The following is a 17,906-nucleotide window of genomic DNA, read 5'->3' as shown; positions in this document are numbered from 1 at the left end:
AACCTAAACATGAAACTTGCTTCATTTTTTGGACAGTTAAGCAAGTATACATTTCACTTGCAGGTTGCTGTGTTTGCACCTAGAGGAACTGTTTGTTATCCTTAATATAACATTGCCCAACCTAGTGAAGGTATTCCCAAAAGATTGCGGACCCCATGACTTCATCGATATCACAGAGGAATAATTTTGTTTTCGGTGTTGCTTATGTTTAATTTGGTTGTGTAACCGTTTAACATATTGTCATATTGTCATGGATTACTACATGCTTTGAATTATTTATATGTTGTCGTTGTTTCTGTTTTTTTCATTATAAGAGTCATAATATTAAGACTAAAAATATAACACATGTAAATAAAACGAGGCAAGAGTCATAACATAACATAAAAAGTCCTAACATATACATAATAATGGATCCCACATAACAAGTGTAATAAAATCACTCTCCCCGACCCCGCCCCCTGCGACCTCTGGGTCCACGAGCTCGACCTCCACGAACACCCTCTCCAGGATCACCCTCTCCACGAGCTCTGCCTCCACGAGCTCCGCCTCCACGGGGTCTGCCTCCACGAGCTCTGCCTCCACGAGCTCTGCCTCCCGCAGCTGCGGCTCCTCGAATAGCAGAAAAGGCAACTCCCTGGGTACCAACGAAGGAACTCCGTCGAAAGAGATCGAGCGCCCTCTCCGTGAGGATTCGGGGCTGTGTCCCTGGAGCAAGAGCACCTGGCACCTCCAGGGACTGCTCCAACAACTCCACACCCCTACGTATGGCAGACTGCATAAAAATAATATACAAAAATAATTTCATTAACAAAAATCACAATTGAATGAAAAAAAATAATATACAAGTTTAGAATCCAAACTTACCACGACACTAAGCTCCTCCCTCCTATCCTCAGGGATGATGAACACATGGGACACTCTGCTATACCACCTCATGTAACCCTCCACCGCCTCTCCCGGATATGTAGCAGGTATCCCCTGAGGGCGGAGGTGCGGCTCAAACTCAGCATAGGCAGCATCTGTGGTCTCAGCAAGGGACCCCGTCGTCTGGATCTCAGAGGGGTGTCGAGGGATGTCCTGTATGAAGCCAAACTGGCGCATAACCCGCTCTGGTAGATGTCGGCTCACAGACCGGCCGTAAGGTGTCCTGATGTAGCCGGAATAGAGGGCCCTGGGATCCCGCGGTCGAACATCTCGATGGTCCTCAAAAGGGGTCCATGTGATATCATCCACTGTAAGCTCATCGAGCATGACTCGTCTCTCATCGAGTCCGGAATGCGCGATCCGAGACGTGGACCACCGCTGCGCCCTAGGCTGGTCCTGTGTGTAGCCGGGGACCTCCGTCCTGATAATGACGTTGCTGGATATGTACTCATACGCCCATGACAGCACGAGGGAGGTGAACCCACCGATCTGCGCTGTCTTCCTGCGGGAAGCACGACTCAGCTGTTCGTACAACGATGCCAGCGCAATCGCACCCCACGCGTACTCCGACACGCGACCGAGGTCCTCAAGCATCCCGATCCAGTAGACAGTAGTGTGGTAACCACCACTCTTGCTGGCAAAGAGGGTGGCACCAAGCTGGTTCACCAGCCAGATCCTAGCAGCATCTCATAGCGTCCCTCTTCAATGAAATGAATTAAGTTAACAGTTATTAATAATACGCTAAAAATAAATACAACTTAATAAAGTAATGATTAAGACATACCATCCATAGTAGACGTGTACATGGTCTTCAGAGTAATGAACCGAATGTTCTGGCCACCCGCCGCCTCAAACTCAACCAGATAATCAGTAACAGATCCTCCCAGGAGCTGGGCGCAGAGCGCTGCAACCTCATCTCGCTCCCCTCTGCCTGGAGTGTAGAACCCTGACCCTGTGGGAAGATGGAGAATAGCCGACACATCGTCCAGGGTGATAGTCATCTCCCCGAACGGCATGTGGAAGCTACTCGTCTCCTCATGCCATCTCTCAACAAGGGCCAGTATGACAGCTGGGTCTGTCTCCGGTAACCCGCACCAAGGCAGGTGATACAAACCCGTCTGCTGCAGCAGCTGTCGCACATGTGTGTGGGCCTCTGAATCGCTATCACAGGGGAGGTTCCATACCTTCCCCCAAACAGTGGCCACCCTCAATGTCCGACGGTCCACGTACCGCGGGTCTGTGCGAAGAAGTGCCTGCCACGTCCAAGGAGCCTTGTGGTCAGGATAATGCGCAAGAAGCGACAGATCCTCAGGCCCCCCGGGAAACGGTGCCACCCTCTGGATGAGGTCGTCATCTGCACCGCCCTCTGGCACCACATCTGGCACAACATCAGCAGCATCAATCTCCTCCTGGAGAATAAGAGGCTCCTCCTCCTCACCACTAAGCTCAGAAGAAGAAGAAGACTCCTCGCCACTAGGCTCAGAAGAAGATGTCTCCTGACGAGGTAACTCAGCCATCGGAGACAACGGAGTAGGATCCAGCTCAGCCGCATCCCTAGTAGCAGACGGAGCGGGGGTAGCTGACGGAGCCCCGACCGGAGTAGCAGATGGAGCCGGAGTAGTTAACGGAGCCTCGACCGGAGTAGCAGATGGGGATGGAGACGGAGCTGAAGCCTCTACCGCCTGAGTGGCTGCAATATGGTCGTCGCGCCTGGTAGAAGCATGCAAGCGCTCGTGTCGATCCGCTGGATCCTCACTAGTAGAAGCATGTCGTGACCTCTTCCTCCCGCCCTTCATTCTCGCTATCTGTGCAAAACAAACAAATTTAACAATACTTGTCATAATAAGTAAAGCATTTTCACATATGAGCATATCATTTGAGTCATTTTTTTACTTAATCAGGAAATTTCCAATCAATCGTTTAGCAACTAACCATATGAAAAGGAAAATATAGAGAATTAGTTGTTAGTTTGCATGTGAATGTGATTAAATTAAATTTCTAGCTGTGTTAAGGTCAAGCAACCATCATCACAAGCAAACAAAAACAATAAACAACTTTCCTAATTACAACACATGAAGCATATGATTTGAGCGCTTAATCTTTTCCAATAAACAATAAACAACTTTCCTAATCACAACACATCAAATCTATCTTGATCTTTTCCAATTCTCAACAAATCAGCAAAGTAATCCTGGAAGTTAAATACATGCCATGGTTAAATATTGGAAATAAATTTTGGAAGTCTGCACTGTCATACTGTCATATCGGAAATTCATTTTCCATTACCATATCGGAAAATCATTTTCCATTATCATATCGGAAATTGATTTTCCGATATTACAGTGAACCCAGAAACAGACCCAAATGCACCCCACTCGTGCCCGTACTCATTTCATGGAATTTCAGGCAACAAAACACAACAAAACCTACCTCTAATCATCAATCAACTACCCTAGTGTTCAACCATTGACCTAATACAAACTTGAAATGTGAAAATCATTGAAATCAAAACTTACCTTTTGAATGTAATGGAATGGGTCTTTGTGGGAGCTTTGTTGATGATTAGAACCGAGCTTTGAGATGATTGAAGTGGTGGAACCGAGCTTTGAGAGAGATTGAAGAGGGTGTGATTTGGGGAGGGAAATTTGGGTTTTGAAAATAATGGGTTTCAAAACCCAAACTGTCGAGTTTATATGTCACGATCGGTAAATGATTACCCGTTATAGTGTCGGGTAATCATTTACCGTTATTAATCCTGGTTTTTTAGTAATTTCACCCCTTCAGGTGGGGCGTGGGGCCTAAAGGGTGGGGTGTTAAACCCAAATCCCCCCTTCAACATGGAACGCTCACAGCTTCTCCCTGATGAACTCTTCATCGAAATCTTGTCATGGCTTCCTGTAAAATCTCTCTTGTAATTCAGGTGTGTATCCAAGTCATGGAACTCTCTCATCTCTGATCCTCACTTCGTGAAACTGCACCTTCACCGATCGATTTCTAGAAGCACAGATTTTGCGCACACCAGGTTACTGATAAAATGCCTCACCGACGATTTGGGTCAACCATTCATCTCATTTGGCACTGTAAGTTCATTATTGGAAAGCCCATCAGCCATTGTAGCAAGCCGAAGTTGTATCTCTGGGTATGATTTCATTGGAACCTGCAACGGGTTGATTTGCTTGGCTAGTTTAGAATGGAAATTTTTCACCGTGGTCCGTTTCTGGAACCCAGCAACGAGGTTAATGTCTCAAGATGTAATACCTTGGTATTCCACTGGTATGTTGGATTTCAAGTTTCCCCTCTTCCCCCTATGCGTCTCGAAGGAGCTGCAGTTTATATGAGTAACACTCTTAATTGGTTAGCAGCTCTACCACTAGAAGCTGTAGTTTATGAGAATGCTGATGATATTGAATTAGTGGACTATGAATTAATGGAGATGGAGGAGAAACTATTGGACATTGATCCGTATTTAATTGTTTCGTTTGATTTGGGGAAAGAAAAGTATGCACAATTGTCATTGCCTTATTGTCCTCGACGCAGGGATGAACTCAACGATTTTGTGCCAATTCTTGGGGTTTTGAGAGGTTGCCTGTGTATTTCTCAAAATAGTAAGGAAACACATAATTTTATGCTATGGCAAATGAAGGAGTTTGGAGTGTACGAGTCTTGGATACTGTTGTTCAACATTATTGTTGATGAAAAAATTCTTCACTTGCCCTGTTTAGCAATGTGTATGTCTGAGAATGACGATGCGCTGTTGTTTGCAAAATCTGGTGCGTCCCAAGCAGTTCTCTACCACCGGAGAGCTAAGAAATTAGAAGGCACGAAAATTGTTAACAACATTGTTGGTTCTGATGTCAAGAATTACATTGAAAGCTTGGTTTCACCTTCTTAAAAGTAAGTACGTTTGGTTCGTCTTTAGACTTTATTCTTGGATGATATATCATTTTTCAAATCTTTGTTGGGATAGATAAACAGTACTGCTGAATAGAATATGTGAATGCTTTTACTGCTGCATCAGAAGTTCAGGACTAATATGTTGGATTTTTTAATATTGCTAGTGATCATATCAAACTTTAAGGTTTGGATCAATTTGTTCTTATTTTATAATTTATTTGTTATGTCTCGTGTAGAAAACAAATGATTTTTACAACACATTTTATCCCATCATTCTAATTTAATCTAATGGTTGAGATGATTTGTTGAGATAAAAAGTCTCATGACCTGTGATGGTGAGAACACACTACACAGTATAGTATAGATCCATACATGATATGCGACACACAACAATTATTATTTCTTCCCCATTTCAATGGCTATAGCCTATAGTGTTGCAAACAAACAAACTTCGCAGTTGTCATTTTTTCTCCATCCCATGATGTACACTTGCACATACCTTCTCCCTTTTCTTGGTTCAATTTTAGTTTTGTGAGAACTTCCATCCCAAGTTTTCTTCATTGGATAAGTGAATTGATGTAAACATTGGATAAAATTAGAATTAATAGATGATTTTTTATGTCAAAATAAACTTTGACGCAGTGATCGATCTCATCACTATTTTTTATTATAGTATTTATCATTCAATATATTTTTCACATGTGAGATAATTGAAGTTGAGATTATAAATAACTTTGTGGCTATATCCTACAATGAGTCCGCATCATCCCACTGACATCCTCAAAATCCACCATTGCCTGATCAAGTTATTGGCTTTGATTTTGATGATATTTTTCTTCAAGACCCATCTCTAGCCCCTTTTTTCCTCTTATGCAGGATGTGACACAAAGCAGGAAACACTTACCTACCAAATTCAATAATTAAAAAAAATGATCAAAATAAGAAACTTCTCAAGGTTTAGCTTTGAAAAAGTAATGATTCTTTCCTTAAATTCCATAATGTTTGGAACTTGAATTGCAGTATGTTAAGTGTCAATTATTTGCAGATCAAGTGAGACCACAAAAACTAGCTAGCAATATTTTTCTGGGTTAAAATGCTTACTTCATTTTAGTCCTTTGAAAGCCTTTATGATTTTTTTTTGTCACGAGTCTTGATGACTATTCAACTAAATCTTTTTGTGATAGGCAGCATCAGTTAGAGGACTGAAGAGCACCGTTCAAACGGACTATATGAAATTGAACATGAGAGAGGATACTTAGACCAATGAAAGCTCTATACATGGGTAGTTTAGAGTTTAGACATCTCCACTTCTTTCTTGTCTAAACTATCTTGCATTGTTTTCTATATTTTACATGGTATGTTTCTGGGAATTTGAACTCTATCACAACTATACAAATAGAATGGTCTCTCTGGATTCATGACAATGAGGAGGTAGTTCCTCAATGCAGGTTAGTTTGAGCTCTTGTTTAGGTTCATAGGATAAGAGTGCAACTCTCAAGACTGGTTCTTCATTAGAAAAATATTTTGATCAATGAGGTACTTGAAAAAACATAATGAAAAGAATCAATTGATATTGGCTGCATGTTTGTATGAATGTGATATTGTGATTTAGCATTTTTTATGCTTTATTGATGCTGAGGTTGGTATTAGAATTGTACAATATGGTCCTGGCTTTTTTTGTCAGCAAAGGAGTTGTGGAAAATGTTCTGCAATTACTTCTCTAATATAGGATTTTAGCTAATAATTGTGTCCGTTTGTATCAACTATCGAACATTTTCTTATGCCTGAGGGTATCCTCTATAGAGTAAGTGACAATATATTAAGTGAATATCTGCTTTTATTTGGCCATTAGAGAATATCTGGTTTTATTAAGTGAGTATCAGCTTTTCTGTTCACGCACTGAAGGTATAAAGCTAAGTCACATAAATCCTTACTCAGACCCCAAGTGTAAATATCAGCATGTGTTGGGCTGAATAGCAGCAAAATAACAACAGCTCTAATTTTCATTCATTAGAAGACATTTATACAAAATACAGAGCTGTTTATTTTGCTGCTATTCATCCCAACACAGTGAAGACTAAGTTTCTGCTACATTTTGGCAGCACACATTTTGAAACCAGAAAAGTGAAACTACTCAAACAAGCACCATTAGCCTACATAACTTAAGAAAAAGACTCGGCACCATCACAACACCGTGAGGTTTTCCTTAGAGACTCAAGTTTGCTTCACATCTCAAATCTTGTCTTAGGATGAGACTTGGTCAAAATATCAGCAAGCTGATTTTCTGAACCGCTATGTATAAGCTTCACTTCTTTCATCTTTCTGCCTCTCTTATCACATTGATGTGCTTAGTTCTTCCATGTTGAACTGGAATTTCAGTTAACGATATGGTTTGTTATCAATCCAGATTGTAGGAGCTTCAGTTTGCTCTTCACCCTATTCCTTCTTGATTTTTTCTTAGCCAAATAGACTGGTTTGCTCTGCTGTAGATTGAGCTACAACCTCCTGCTTCTTTGACTTCCAAGAGAAAATACCAATGGTAAATGAAAATACATACCCAGAAGTGCTCTTGGTCAAAGCCCTTTGCAACGACCCCTTCTGTAAGGGCTTCTCTGTGACAAGTTTCTGTACCACCCCATTCTCATAGCCCTTCACTGCTTCTCCAAATCTCCTTCATCGATCAAATAGGACAATAGGAGTCTCGTCATTCCCCACACTCCCATCGTTACCCCCTCACTGTTTAACTCATGGGACTCCATAAAAGTGTATGTTATCCTAATAATTTAATTGGATGCTAAGATGTTTTCATGTCAGATGTTCATTTTAGGGCATTATATTTCTATTCTTCTAAAAATATAAAAATGCTGAAATTATATCAAAATCAAAATTTTCTCTAAATAATTAAGACGCTAACATAATTTGATATATAATAGTTATCTTCAGCTTTGATGTATAATTTCAATTTACCAACTCACCATTATAGAATTTTAAAAATTATTACACTTTTATATATAAAGTCCTTTGTCTTTTGGTTCACTGTTAAACTAAAAATAAAAATAAGATTGTCTTTCCAATATAAATTTAAGTGGAAAAACTTATGAAAGTATAACAACAAATATGAAACACAAATCACCTGATAGACAATTAATATAGAAAATAAAAATTCAACCATGGTATTAATTAGCATAAATTTTATTTATAAATTCTTTAAAGATATAAGTAATAATGTTTTTTTCCTATAGCTTTTAGTTTTATGAAGTATTTACTTTTTCATTTAACTATTTACGAAAATGAAATTTTTGAACTAACTGAAGTTAATATAATTTCCCTAAAGCTTTCATTTCTATGTAGTTTTTTTTAATATACATATAAAAATATTTATCGATATCAAATGTGAATAAAAGTTAAATTTAAATTTTAAAACAGTATAGAACAACGAAGAGCACCAAACGTGTAGATCAATTAGTTGGCACGAGGTTGTTCTAGTATAAGTAGAGATTTCGGGTTTGAGTTACTATGATGTGAAGGAGAGTGTATGAATCGGATGCATCGCCTTCAAAATAGAAGTCAAAATTATATTAAAAATATAGAGCAATAAGAAAATTTATATAAAACAATTTTTTACAGGAAAAAATGACTACAAAGCTCTTTTAAGATGCAATCTTAAGACTTGAAGGTAAAAATCTTTATTTATACTATTCTATTTTATTAGATATATTTTTTTCTAAACTTTGACTGTATATTAATTTTAAATATTTGATTGATTATTACAATATCAATATTTCTAAATTTTGAATCATATTACATATTTCGATATATAGAGTAAATAATTGATATATTCATTAATTTTCCTGCAATTAAATTCGACAAAATATTAGAGTATTAGTACGAGTTTCAAAAAAATTTACATCTGATTCTGCACCAATTTTTTTTTAAAGATCTGATTATGGGTTGGATCGCACTTCTAAATCGTACAAAAGAAATACGATTGTCAAATATGAAATATATTCTGTTTTTCTTTGAAAGGATACCATATATTGTTTTTATATATTGTTATTAAAAATCTAATTGCATAATTTTAAAATCCGTATCTATAAATTCTTGCCTAATCTCCTGAATATATATGCCAATTTTATAACATTTCCAATTTCTTTGAAAATAAGAAGCGTAACCTAGAGACAGCTACCAATATCCCTACAACATGCAGCCTCTCCCTCAAGAACTCATCATAGAAGTCTTGTCATGGCTTCCAGTAAAATCTCTCGTGCAATTCACGTGTGTGTCAAAGTCATGGAAGTCTCTCATCTCTAATTCTCAATTCGTAAAGTTGCACCTTCACCGGTCATCTTCTAGAAACGCAGGTTTTGCCCACACTCACTTACTAATAAGATGTAACTTCGATAATTTTGGTCTAGCATATGTCTCATCTTGCTCAGTAAATTCACTATTGGACAACCATTCCACCATTGAAGCAAATCGAAGTTGTTGTGTCTCCAGGTATGATTTCAGGTATGATTTCATTGGAACCTGTAACGGGTTGGTTTGTTTGAAGAAAATAGAATATGACGATGTAAGTGGAAATCTCTTCACTCTAGTCCGTTTCTGGAACCCAGCTACTAAGTCAATGTCTCGACATTCGCCACCTTTATATCCCATTGGTATTTTTGGGTTCGGTTATGATTGTTCAAGTGACACCTACAAGGTCGTGGGAGTGAGGGCCCTCTATCATGAGACAATGGTGTATGTTTTCAACATGGGTGATAATTGTTGGAGAAGAATTCAAGATAACTTCCCTTCTCGCCCCAATCTGCATCGAGGTGCAATTTATGTGAGTAACACTCTTAATTGGTTAGCAAGTTCATCACATATAATCTATGCAGAAGCTGATGATGATACTGATCCGTACATGATTGTTTCGTTTGATTTGAAGAAAGAAAAATATGCACAACAATTGTCATTGCCTTATTGTCCTGATCGTCGAGATGAAGTCTACAATTTTGTGCCAATTCTCGGGGTTTTGAGAGGTTGTCTATGTGTTTCTCAAAATAATAAGAAAACACATAATTTTGTATTGTGGCAAATGAAGGAGTTTGGAGTGCATAATTCTTGGATTCAGTTGTTTAATATTAGTGTCAATGATAAAATTATTCAGTGGCCTTGTTTTACAATGTGCATATCTGAAAATGGCGACGCCCTCTTAGTTACAAAATTTGGTGTGTCACCGGTAGTTCTTTATACCCAGAGAGATAGTAAATTGAAAGGTATAGAAATTACTAACAACATCATCTGTTCTGATGTTCAGAATTACATTGAAAGTTTAGTTTCACCTTTTTGAAAATAAATATGTTCCACGTTCTAGTATCACTTTGGACTTCATTCTTACATCATGTATCATTTTTTAAATCTCAGTTGGCATAGATAAACACTGCTGAATAGAATGTCCCCGAATGATAGCTCAAGTGGTAAGAGCTAGGAACATAAGAGTTAGGTGGGGTGAAGGGTGAAGGGTGAAGAGTCCTGGGTTTAAACTCGAAGGAGAGATTAATCTACTAATATTTCTAACAACTAAGTCTATAAAAAAACTGCTGAATATAATTTCTGAATGTTTTTACCGGTGTATTGATTGAATTTTTTAATATTGCTAGTGATCATATCAAACTTTTTTCGTTCTTGTTTAATTTTTGTTATGTCTCGTGTTCAAAACAAATGATTTTGACACCCAATTTTACCCCTTCATTCTAATCTAATCTAATGGTTGAAATGATTTGTTGAGATAACATAAAAGGTCTCATGACCTGTGATGGTGAGATCACACTACACAGTATGGTATAGATCCAGACATGATATGCACCTTCTCCCTTTTCTTGTTTCAATTTTAGTTTTAGTGTGAGAACTCCATCACAAGTTTCCTTCCATATATAATTGAAAAAATTAAACATTCTTTTGCTTAAGAGTGATTTGAATGAGGTTATTGTTCAACTAATAGGGGTCATTGACTTTCATTCTTTTTCTTGTTAAGGGAAACTGAAAGTTTTGTTGGAGTTCTCGTAATCAAATCCGGATGTTCTATTGCGCTTCACAAATTTTCAGTTTATTTTAAAATTTCAATAACTATTCATGAGACACGAGTTGATATGTGAATAGAAGAAGTGCATATTAAAGGAGTACCGAACTTTTGCTTGCATTGTATCATTTGGTCTACATATTAGAATTGATAAGATTTGAGATTATGCAGGATTACACATGAAAGATCTACAAGAAATTGTGTTAATTGTGACATTTTGTAATTTACGATTGTTTTAAAGATCTACAAGATATTGTGTTAATTGTGACGGTTACGTTTTGTAATTTACGATTGTTTTGATAGACGTAATCTACCTGAACTTCGGTTTGGCCGGGCTACATAATTATCTTTGTCATTTGGTATAACATGGCAGTTTACAAGGAACCGCGACACTAGCTGCCGTGATATACAAGGTATAAAAAGACGGTCAATTTTGCAATAAACGACAGCCGAAAACGCCACAAAATATTTATATTAACTAGTGTGTTTCACCCGTGCGTTGCACGGCGGATTTTTATTTTCCGATTTTACCTATCATTATTGATATAAAAGAAAAAATAGTTTCATGAAAAACAAAGATATGACTTTTGTGATTGAAATAAAACGATGATAAAAATGTTGTAAATTGAAGATTGAAATACAAATAGAGAAACAAACGACATCAATTAACGAATGATATAGTATTGGAGTCAGCTACTATTTAACATATATAGATTAGTCTAATATGAATGTCTTGATAGAAATCTTCAAAGTTGACTATCTAGGGAATCCAAGTCTCCTCAAACCATGAAGCTGCAAATACATAGATTTGTGTAGATTAGATTAGATTTACATAGTAATAAACAAAAGTTAGTTTCAATGGGCATTAAAATAAAATAATTTCTTTCAATTATAACATTGACTACTTTGAATACAAATTTTTTAGTTAATTTATATTAAATGTTGGTTCCACTATGTAAAAGGATGAACGTGTAAAGATTGATTTTTGACTTTTCTGTTACAAAATAATAACTAATTTTAAGATCAAATTCATAATGTTATTGAAAAAAACTTAGATCATTAGAAAACGAACCTTTTATATGTTGTCAAACACTTCTTGGTATACAACATTCTTTGTTGCGTTTGAGAGGTTTCCTTCATCATCTAAAATCAATAATTTCAGCCCTTTTCTTGACTTCACTCTTGAGAGAGCAACATAAAGCTGGCCATGAGTGAAAACTGGTCTAGGCAGATATAAGCCAACATGAGATAATGATTGACCTTGACTCTTGTTTATAGTCATTGAAATGCATAATGTGACAGGAAATTGCCGTCTTGAGAATTTGAACGACAAACCAGGGTCAGATGGTATTAAGTTCATTCGAGGGATTAAAACTTTTTCTCCCATCTTTTTACCTATTAGAATTGATGTTGCAATGTCATTTTTGGTCAAATCTGTTACTATCAAGCGAGTTCTGTTACATAAACCAATAGACTGGTCTATATTCCGAAGAACTATAATTGGAATTCCAACCTTCAAATTAAGTTTGTGGTTTGGAATTCTTGAACATTTGACTTCATTCAAGAACTCATAAGTGAACCAATCTCCTTCTATCTCTGTGTCCTCATCAGACTTCCATGTAATGTCAAAGCTCAAATATTCCTTCTCATCACCAGGAACCATAGAAGACATGAAATTATTGACATGCTCAACACTCTCAAGGGTTGGTGCCAAAATTGCTCTTTCTTCAAAGAATGAATGATTTTTCATGTTGTTAATCATTTTAGGATAAGCAAAATTCACCATGCTAAGTATAGGATCATCTGATTTTTCTATCAACAAATCTGGAGGTATTTTTATCATTGTTTGAGCATCATCAATTGTGTTCACCGTACCATCTCCAACTTGTAGAATCCATTCTGCAAACTCCCTGGTTTCTTCATTGGTTGATGATGATGCAGAATTTTATAATATCATGTTTTTGGTCAATTTCAATACTTTGCATGAGTTCCATAAGTATGAAGAATTGATTGAAGATTCAATAATATCTGCTCGACTACCTTTTGGGACAACGGGAAGAATTTGCCTAAAATCACCTCCCAAGACCACAACTTTACCACTGAATGGTTTATCATAACCAAAATTCAAACGGGTTTTCATGAGGTCATTCAAAGTTTTATCTAATGCTTCAAAACAATGTTTGTTCAACATTGGTGCTTCATCCCATATGATCGAACTTGTCTTTTGAAGTAATTCAGCCTTTTGAGATCCTTGCTTGATATTACATGTTGATATATCATTAATTGATATATGAATAGAAAACCTTGAATGAGCAGTCCTTCCTCCAGGCAACAACAAAGAAGCAATACCACTTGATGCCACGTTCAAAACAATGAGTCCTTGTGATCTTAAACCTGAAGACAATGTATTCCACACAAATGTTTTCCCCGAACCTCCAAATCCATATAGAAAATAAAACCCTCCATCGTCGGACAAAACTGAACTCATTATTTGTTTATACACTTTAGATTGCTCAGCAGTCAAAGACTTTAACAGTGCTTCATGTGTATCGCGCATTTCTTGTTTACTGTAATTCAACTCGTCAGCAACAAACGTGTTTTCAAATTGTAGAGTTTCAGAAAATCTGGGATATGACATACATGGAAATTCTTTAAGTGACCTCCCATTGCAGTGGAGAAGTTTCTCAATTTCAGTTAAGCAGAGGTTCATGAGAGCATCATCCTCTATTCGAAGACCTAGAATTATATGCATGTTATTAGTAATGAAACATAAATTCTCTTATGAGATCGGTAACTGAAGGAATGTATAAAGAAAAATATCAAGTAACATAGCAAATATGTTAAAAAATATAGATAACAAGATAAAATTGTGCAATACAAAGTTGTAACTGTTGAAAAAATGTGTTGTCAGAGTCTGGTGTATTTTTTTTAAGAAAAAAAATGAGGAATCATATTTATTATTGATTAAAAATATTCTAATAGAATATTAAGTTGTGAGATTAGTGGGAAGGTGGTTATTTGGTTAAAAATGTGTGTTGTGGGTTAGTGGGGTGATTATTCTATTTTTATTAAAAATTTAATAGTGTTTTATCTTAATATTCTAAACGAATTTTTTTTATCAATGATTTTGGTAGTGTTTCATGGGATCTATAGTGAAACATTATATTCAACGTGGTGGGATGAATATCACCAGGGAAAGAGAGGTGTGTGGTTATTGGGTGACAGTTATTTAGTCCAAAATGTGTGTTACTAGTTAGTGGGGTGTTTATTTTAACAAAATTAAAATACACCATTTATTTTGTTTAAAAATAAATTTTATTAAAAAAAATAGAATTCACATAGAATTTAAGTTGTAGGGTTAGTGGAGTGGTGGTTATTTGGTCGAATATGTGTTAGTGGGTTTGTGTGGCGGTTATTTTAACAAAATTAATATCTAATATTTATTTTAATAAAAAAATACATTTTTTATTTAAAAAAAATCCGCATATATATTAATTTGTGGGGGTTTTATAAAAAAAGATATTTGTGAGGTTAGTGGGGTGGTGGTTTTTTGTTTCGGCAGTTTTTTTTTTTAAGGAATAGGCAAATCAATCAACACACTTTTGAACTCATTGCACCTCCACTTTATGCTTCTAGTTTTTGGCCAAGTTATTTTAATCATTTCACATTCCCTATGATTGGATGACTAAGTTTAAATTTCTTTACTTAGATAAAACATTGATTTTTCGATTTTTAACTACAATTTCTAAATCGAATTTGATTTATTTAGATAGAAATGTGAAAGCTTCATTTTTAAACCAAAAGTTAAAATGAAATGGTCAAATGATCCTTTAAATTTGCACGAAAATTTAAACATCTTAAACTAAAATAACATATCAAGTTTTTCATAAAAAACATAAGCCAAATGCATGAAAACATGAAATACTTAAACAACAAACATAACACCTAAGCCAAATACATGAAAACATGAAATACTTAAACAACAAACATAACGCATAAGCCAAATACATGAAAACATGAAATACTTAAAAAACAACCCTAAAAAAGGATCATGATAAGTTCAATACATAAAATTAACATCCAAAATATGATTTGTCAATTCTTCTCCTTCTTAATCTTCTTGATCAGCTTCTTCTTGTTATTAGCTGAACCAACTCCTTCATTCTCCGAGTGAGTGCTCCGCTTGCATGGGGATACTTCTTTTTCTATGTTAGGATCAACAACATTGTTTGTCACCAGATCAACAACATTACCACTGGCAACAACAACAAACTCTTCATTAAGATCCTGTTATGTAGTAAAAAATTAGATAACCACATAATTACCAAAAATAAAAATTTATACAAAGTAAAATAGATAGTAAATGTAACCTTGGCCAAACTGGAACTCGCGTTTTCAACACTCTCATCAGATGTAGGTGTTTCTAGCAACAACAATGGAGCAGTGTCGTCCTATAAGCAAACAAAATATGACAATAATATGTGAACAACACATTTTCAATAAAAAAAAACTCAATAAATACAGGAAAAAATGATTCGCAATGAGCCTAGTTACATTAGGAGGAGGGAGAGCTTCCTTGAATTGAGCAATTAAGTCGGGGTCTGCACAAATTTTCTTGACACGATATGATGGCTCAAACCTGGAGCTTGAAGTGTTGCTAACTTCAATCGTAAAGAGAAAGGTCTTTTCCAACAACTTAAGTAATTCAGCAGGAGTTGTAGAGCCAGAGCCAGCAGGATTCTGTCACCAATTAAAAATTTAAGAATTAAGACATGCTAAAAAAGCGAGTACTACATTTTATGATAAAATTGCACTCTGATCTCATAAACACATACCTTTGTTGACGAATCAACCAAGTCAGCACAGGTAGTTTCAAGAAGAGCACTCACTTCTTTGTCAAATATGACCAATGTAGCAATGTCATTACCCTGCTTTACTTTGACTTGCAAACGGAACATGTAGTATCACCAAAAAAAAAGGAAAATTAAATGGTCAAGAAATTTAATTTTCAATACAAAATGGAATAGGTAGTTCAATACCTAAGGATCATGGAAAAATAATGACGGTTACAGTTATCACAGAAATACATTTTCTCATCCCAAATAACTTTTTTGTTGCACTTGCAAGCTTTGTACCACCAATTATTCCCCTTAGGTATTTGTATGATGGTCCCTAACACAACACAACATGACTTTTGCATAAAATGACCAGGTTAGTTAAATACATTTAAAAACAACAAAAGAAAAAAACACATAAATAAAAAAATAATTTTTTTAGAAAATAAGTATTGATAGACCTCATCCATGGCTCTGATATGCTCAAAAGTTTTCATCTCTGAGAGTTTTAAGAACTCTTCATCAAGGGAAGGTTTTGAAGAGTCAGACAGTTGAGTAAGAATCTGAGATCCAGGTTCATTCATCTCAAAAAACCTATTGCATCAATACTTTCGTAAATTGTAATGAAGCCATAAAATTAAAAAATTAATATGCAAATGAGCATAAGTAATGAGTATGGTCGTACTTGTCCCTCACAGTAGTAGCTTCAGAAATCTCAGGATTAAAGAGGATTTGTGTTGCACCATATGCATTTTGCAGGCTTTGTTGACCTACGCAATTATTTTAATATGTTTATAAAAAGAAACATTGAACAAACCAGATATAAACAATTTTTTTCCCTAACATACCTCTAAAAGGCTTGATTTTTGCAAACTGGATTAAAACCACAACGCCGGTCAGATTGCGTGAAGATAAAACAGAGAGTAGCTCTTGGACGTAGCTTCCAAAAAATGCACACTCAACTTTCACTCTGTTTTCAACAAACTTATGATTAAAATTATTACTCACAATGATTGGTCAATGAATTCAAAATTTTAATAGATTTTGCGTTTTTGTTCAAAATACTAATAATTACCCTTCTTGTTCAATCTCTATGGTAATTTTCTTTCACACTTGATGATTTTTTTCAAATTCCTGCTCGCCGCTATGGCCGGTAAGGATCCCTATCACATCTGCGAGACAAACAAAATATGATAGATCACAAATAATTTTACGGATGTATACAATTTTAGTTTGAAATCTCACCGAATAACAATGTCTGATCTGGATCATTGAACATGATATCATAAACAGAAACAAATGAATAAGGACTCTTAGTGATGGGAACGTCGGTTAGGGTTTGAACAACCGAATCAAACCCAAAGATTATTCTGTGAGCATGTGTCGTTGTACGAAAATCCAGAGGGCTATCACCAACACTGAAATGTGAAAACATGTATCCCTCAACTAACAAAGGATTAAACTTATAAACATGAGTCCTTTGCACTGTGCCATGGATCCTATCACCCTGTAGATTGAGAACATGTAAGTGAACGGAATAAACTTAAAATTTTAAACTAACATCGAGTCAAATAGACATTTGTTTTTAAAATAACTAAGAAGTCGAACCTTTGCATCCATTAAAACCAACTCCATCGAATTAGGAAGTTTTGAGCGATCGAAACTTGGAGTCATACACTTCCGCACCACCTTCACAGTAACTCTCCACACATCCTTTTCCTTTGAAATGGAAGAGACATCATCAACAGTTAGACTAAGAGCCATGACAACTTTTAGATGGAAAAGTGATGGATGAATTATGAAGTCACATGAGGAATTTATAGAAGTGTTTATCAAGGTAGTTTATCTTTTTGTGGCGGTTGATTTTTTATACATGGTGGGTGGTTATCAAATTTAAATGAACGTGGTGGGAGTTTGGAAAGATGGTTTGTTTTTTTAAAGCATCAATTTTGGAAAAGAAAATGAAGTTCACGTAGGATACAATTAGTATATGTGGAACATGATGGGAGTTTACACATAGTGGGTGGTTATGGTTTGTTTTTAAAATGCATCAACTTTGGAGAAAAAAAAGCAAATTCACGTAAGAAACAAATATGGAACATGATGGAAGTTTAGTGATGGTGGGTGGTTATCAAAGGAAATAGACATAGTGGGAGTTTAGAAAGTTAGAGCTCACGTGAATAATGGAG

General features: G+C 36.0%; 4 protein-coding genes across 4 annotated transcripts; 2 read left to right on the top strand and 2 right to left on the bottom strand.

Annotated features, from left to right (window-relative positions):
- Positions 1–4,114: 4,114 nt before the first annotated feature.
- LOC130719197 (uncharacterized) lies at positions 4,115–4,816 on the top strand. The gene has a single exon (XM_057569832.1). It carries the CDS (start codon positions 4,115–4,117, stop codon positions 4,814–4,816), a length of 702 nt encoding a protein of 233 aa, XP_057425815.1.
- A 4,203-nt stretch (positions 4,817–9,019) lies between these two features.
- LOC130719196 (F-box/kelch-repeat protein At3g23880-like) lies at positions 9,020–10,153 on the top strand. The gene has a single exon (XM_057569831.1). The coding sequence runs from the start codon at positions 9,020–9,022 to the stop codon at positions 10,151–10,153; it is 1,134 nt and encodes a 377-aa protein (XP_057425814.1).
- A 1,804-nt stretch (positions 10,154–11,957) lies between these two features.
- LOC130719195 (uncharacterized) lies at positions 11,958–13,634 on the bottom strand. Its single transcript, XM_057569830.1, has 3 exons — positions 12,959–13,634; positions 12,496–12,799; positions 11,958–12,423 (listed from the first exon to the last, which is right to left on the bottom strand). The coding sequence occupies exons 1-3, from the start codon at positions 13,632–13,634 to the stop codon at positions 11,958–11,960; spliced, it is 1,446 nt and encodes a 481-aa protein (XP_057425813.1).
- A 1,343-nt stretch (positions 13,635–14,977) lies between these two features.
- LOC130719194 (uncharacterized) lies at positions 14,978–17,481 on the bottom strand. Its single transcript, XM_057569829.1, has 10 exons — positions 17,326–17,481; positions 16,963–17,224; positions 16,829–16,889; positions 16,566–16,687; positions 16,403–16,487; positions 16,179–16,311; positions 15,718–15,810; positions 15,437–15,622; positions 15,253–15,333; positions 14,978–15,169 (listed from the first exon to the last, which is right to left on the bottom strand). Exons 1-10 carry the CDS (start codon positions 17,479–17,481, stop codon positions 14,978–14,980), a joined length of 1,371 nt encoding a protein of 456 aa, XP_057425812.1.
- Between the last annotated feature and the right edge of the window lie 425 nt (positions 17,482–17,906).

This window comes from Lotus japonicus, chromosome 5 (genome assembly GCF_012489685.1).
Source record: "Lotus japonicus ecotype B-129 chromosome 5, LjGifu_v1.2".
Classification (NCBI taxonomy): Eukaryota; Viridiplantae; Streptophyta; class Magnoliopsida; order Fabales; family Fabaceae; genus Lotus; species Lotus japonicus.
Note: the sequence above shows the minus strand (reverse complement) of the source record. Positions and strands in the feature narration are given on the sequence as shown.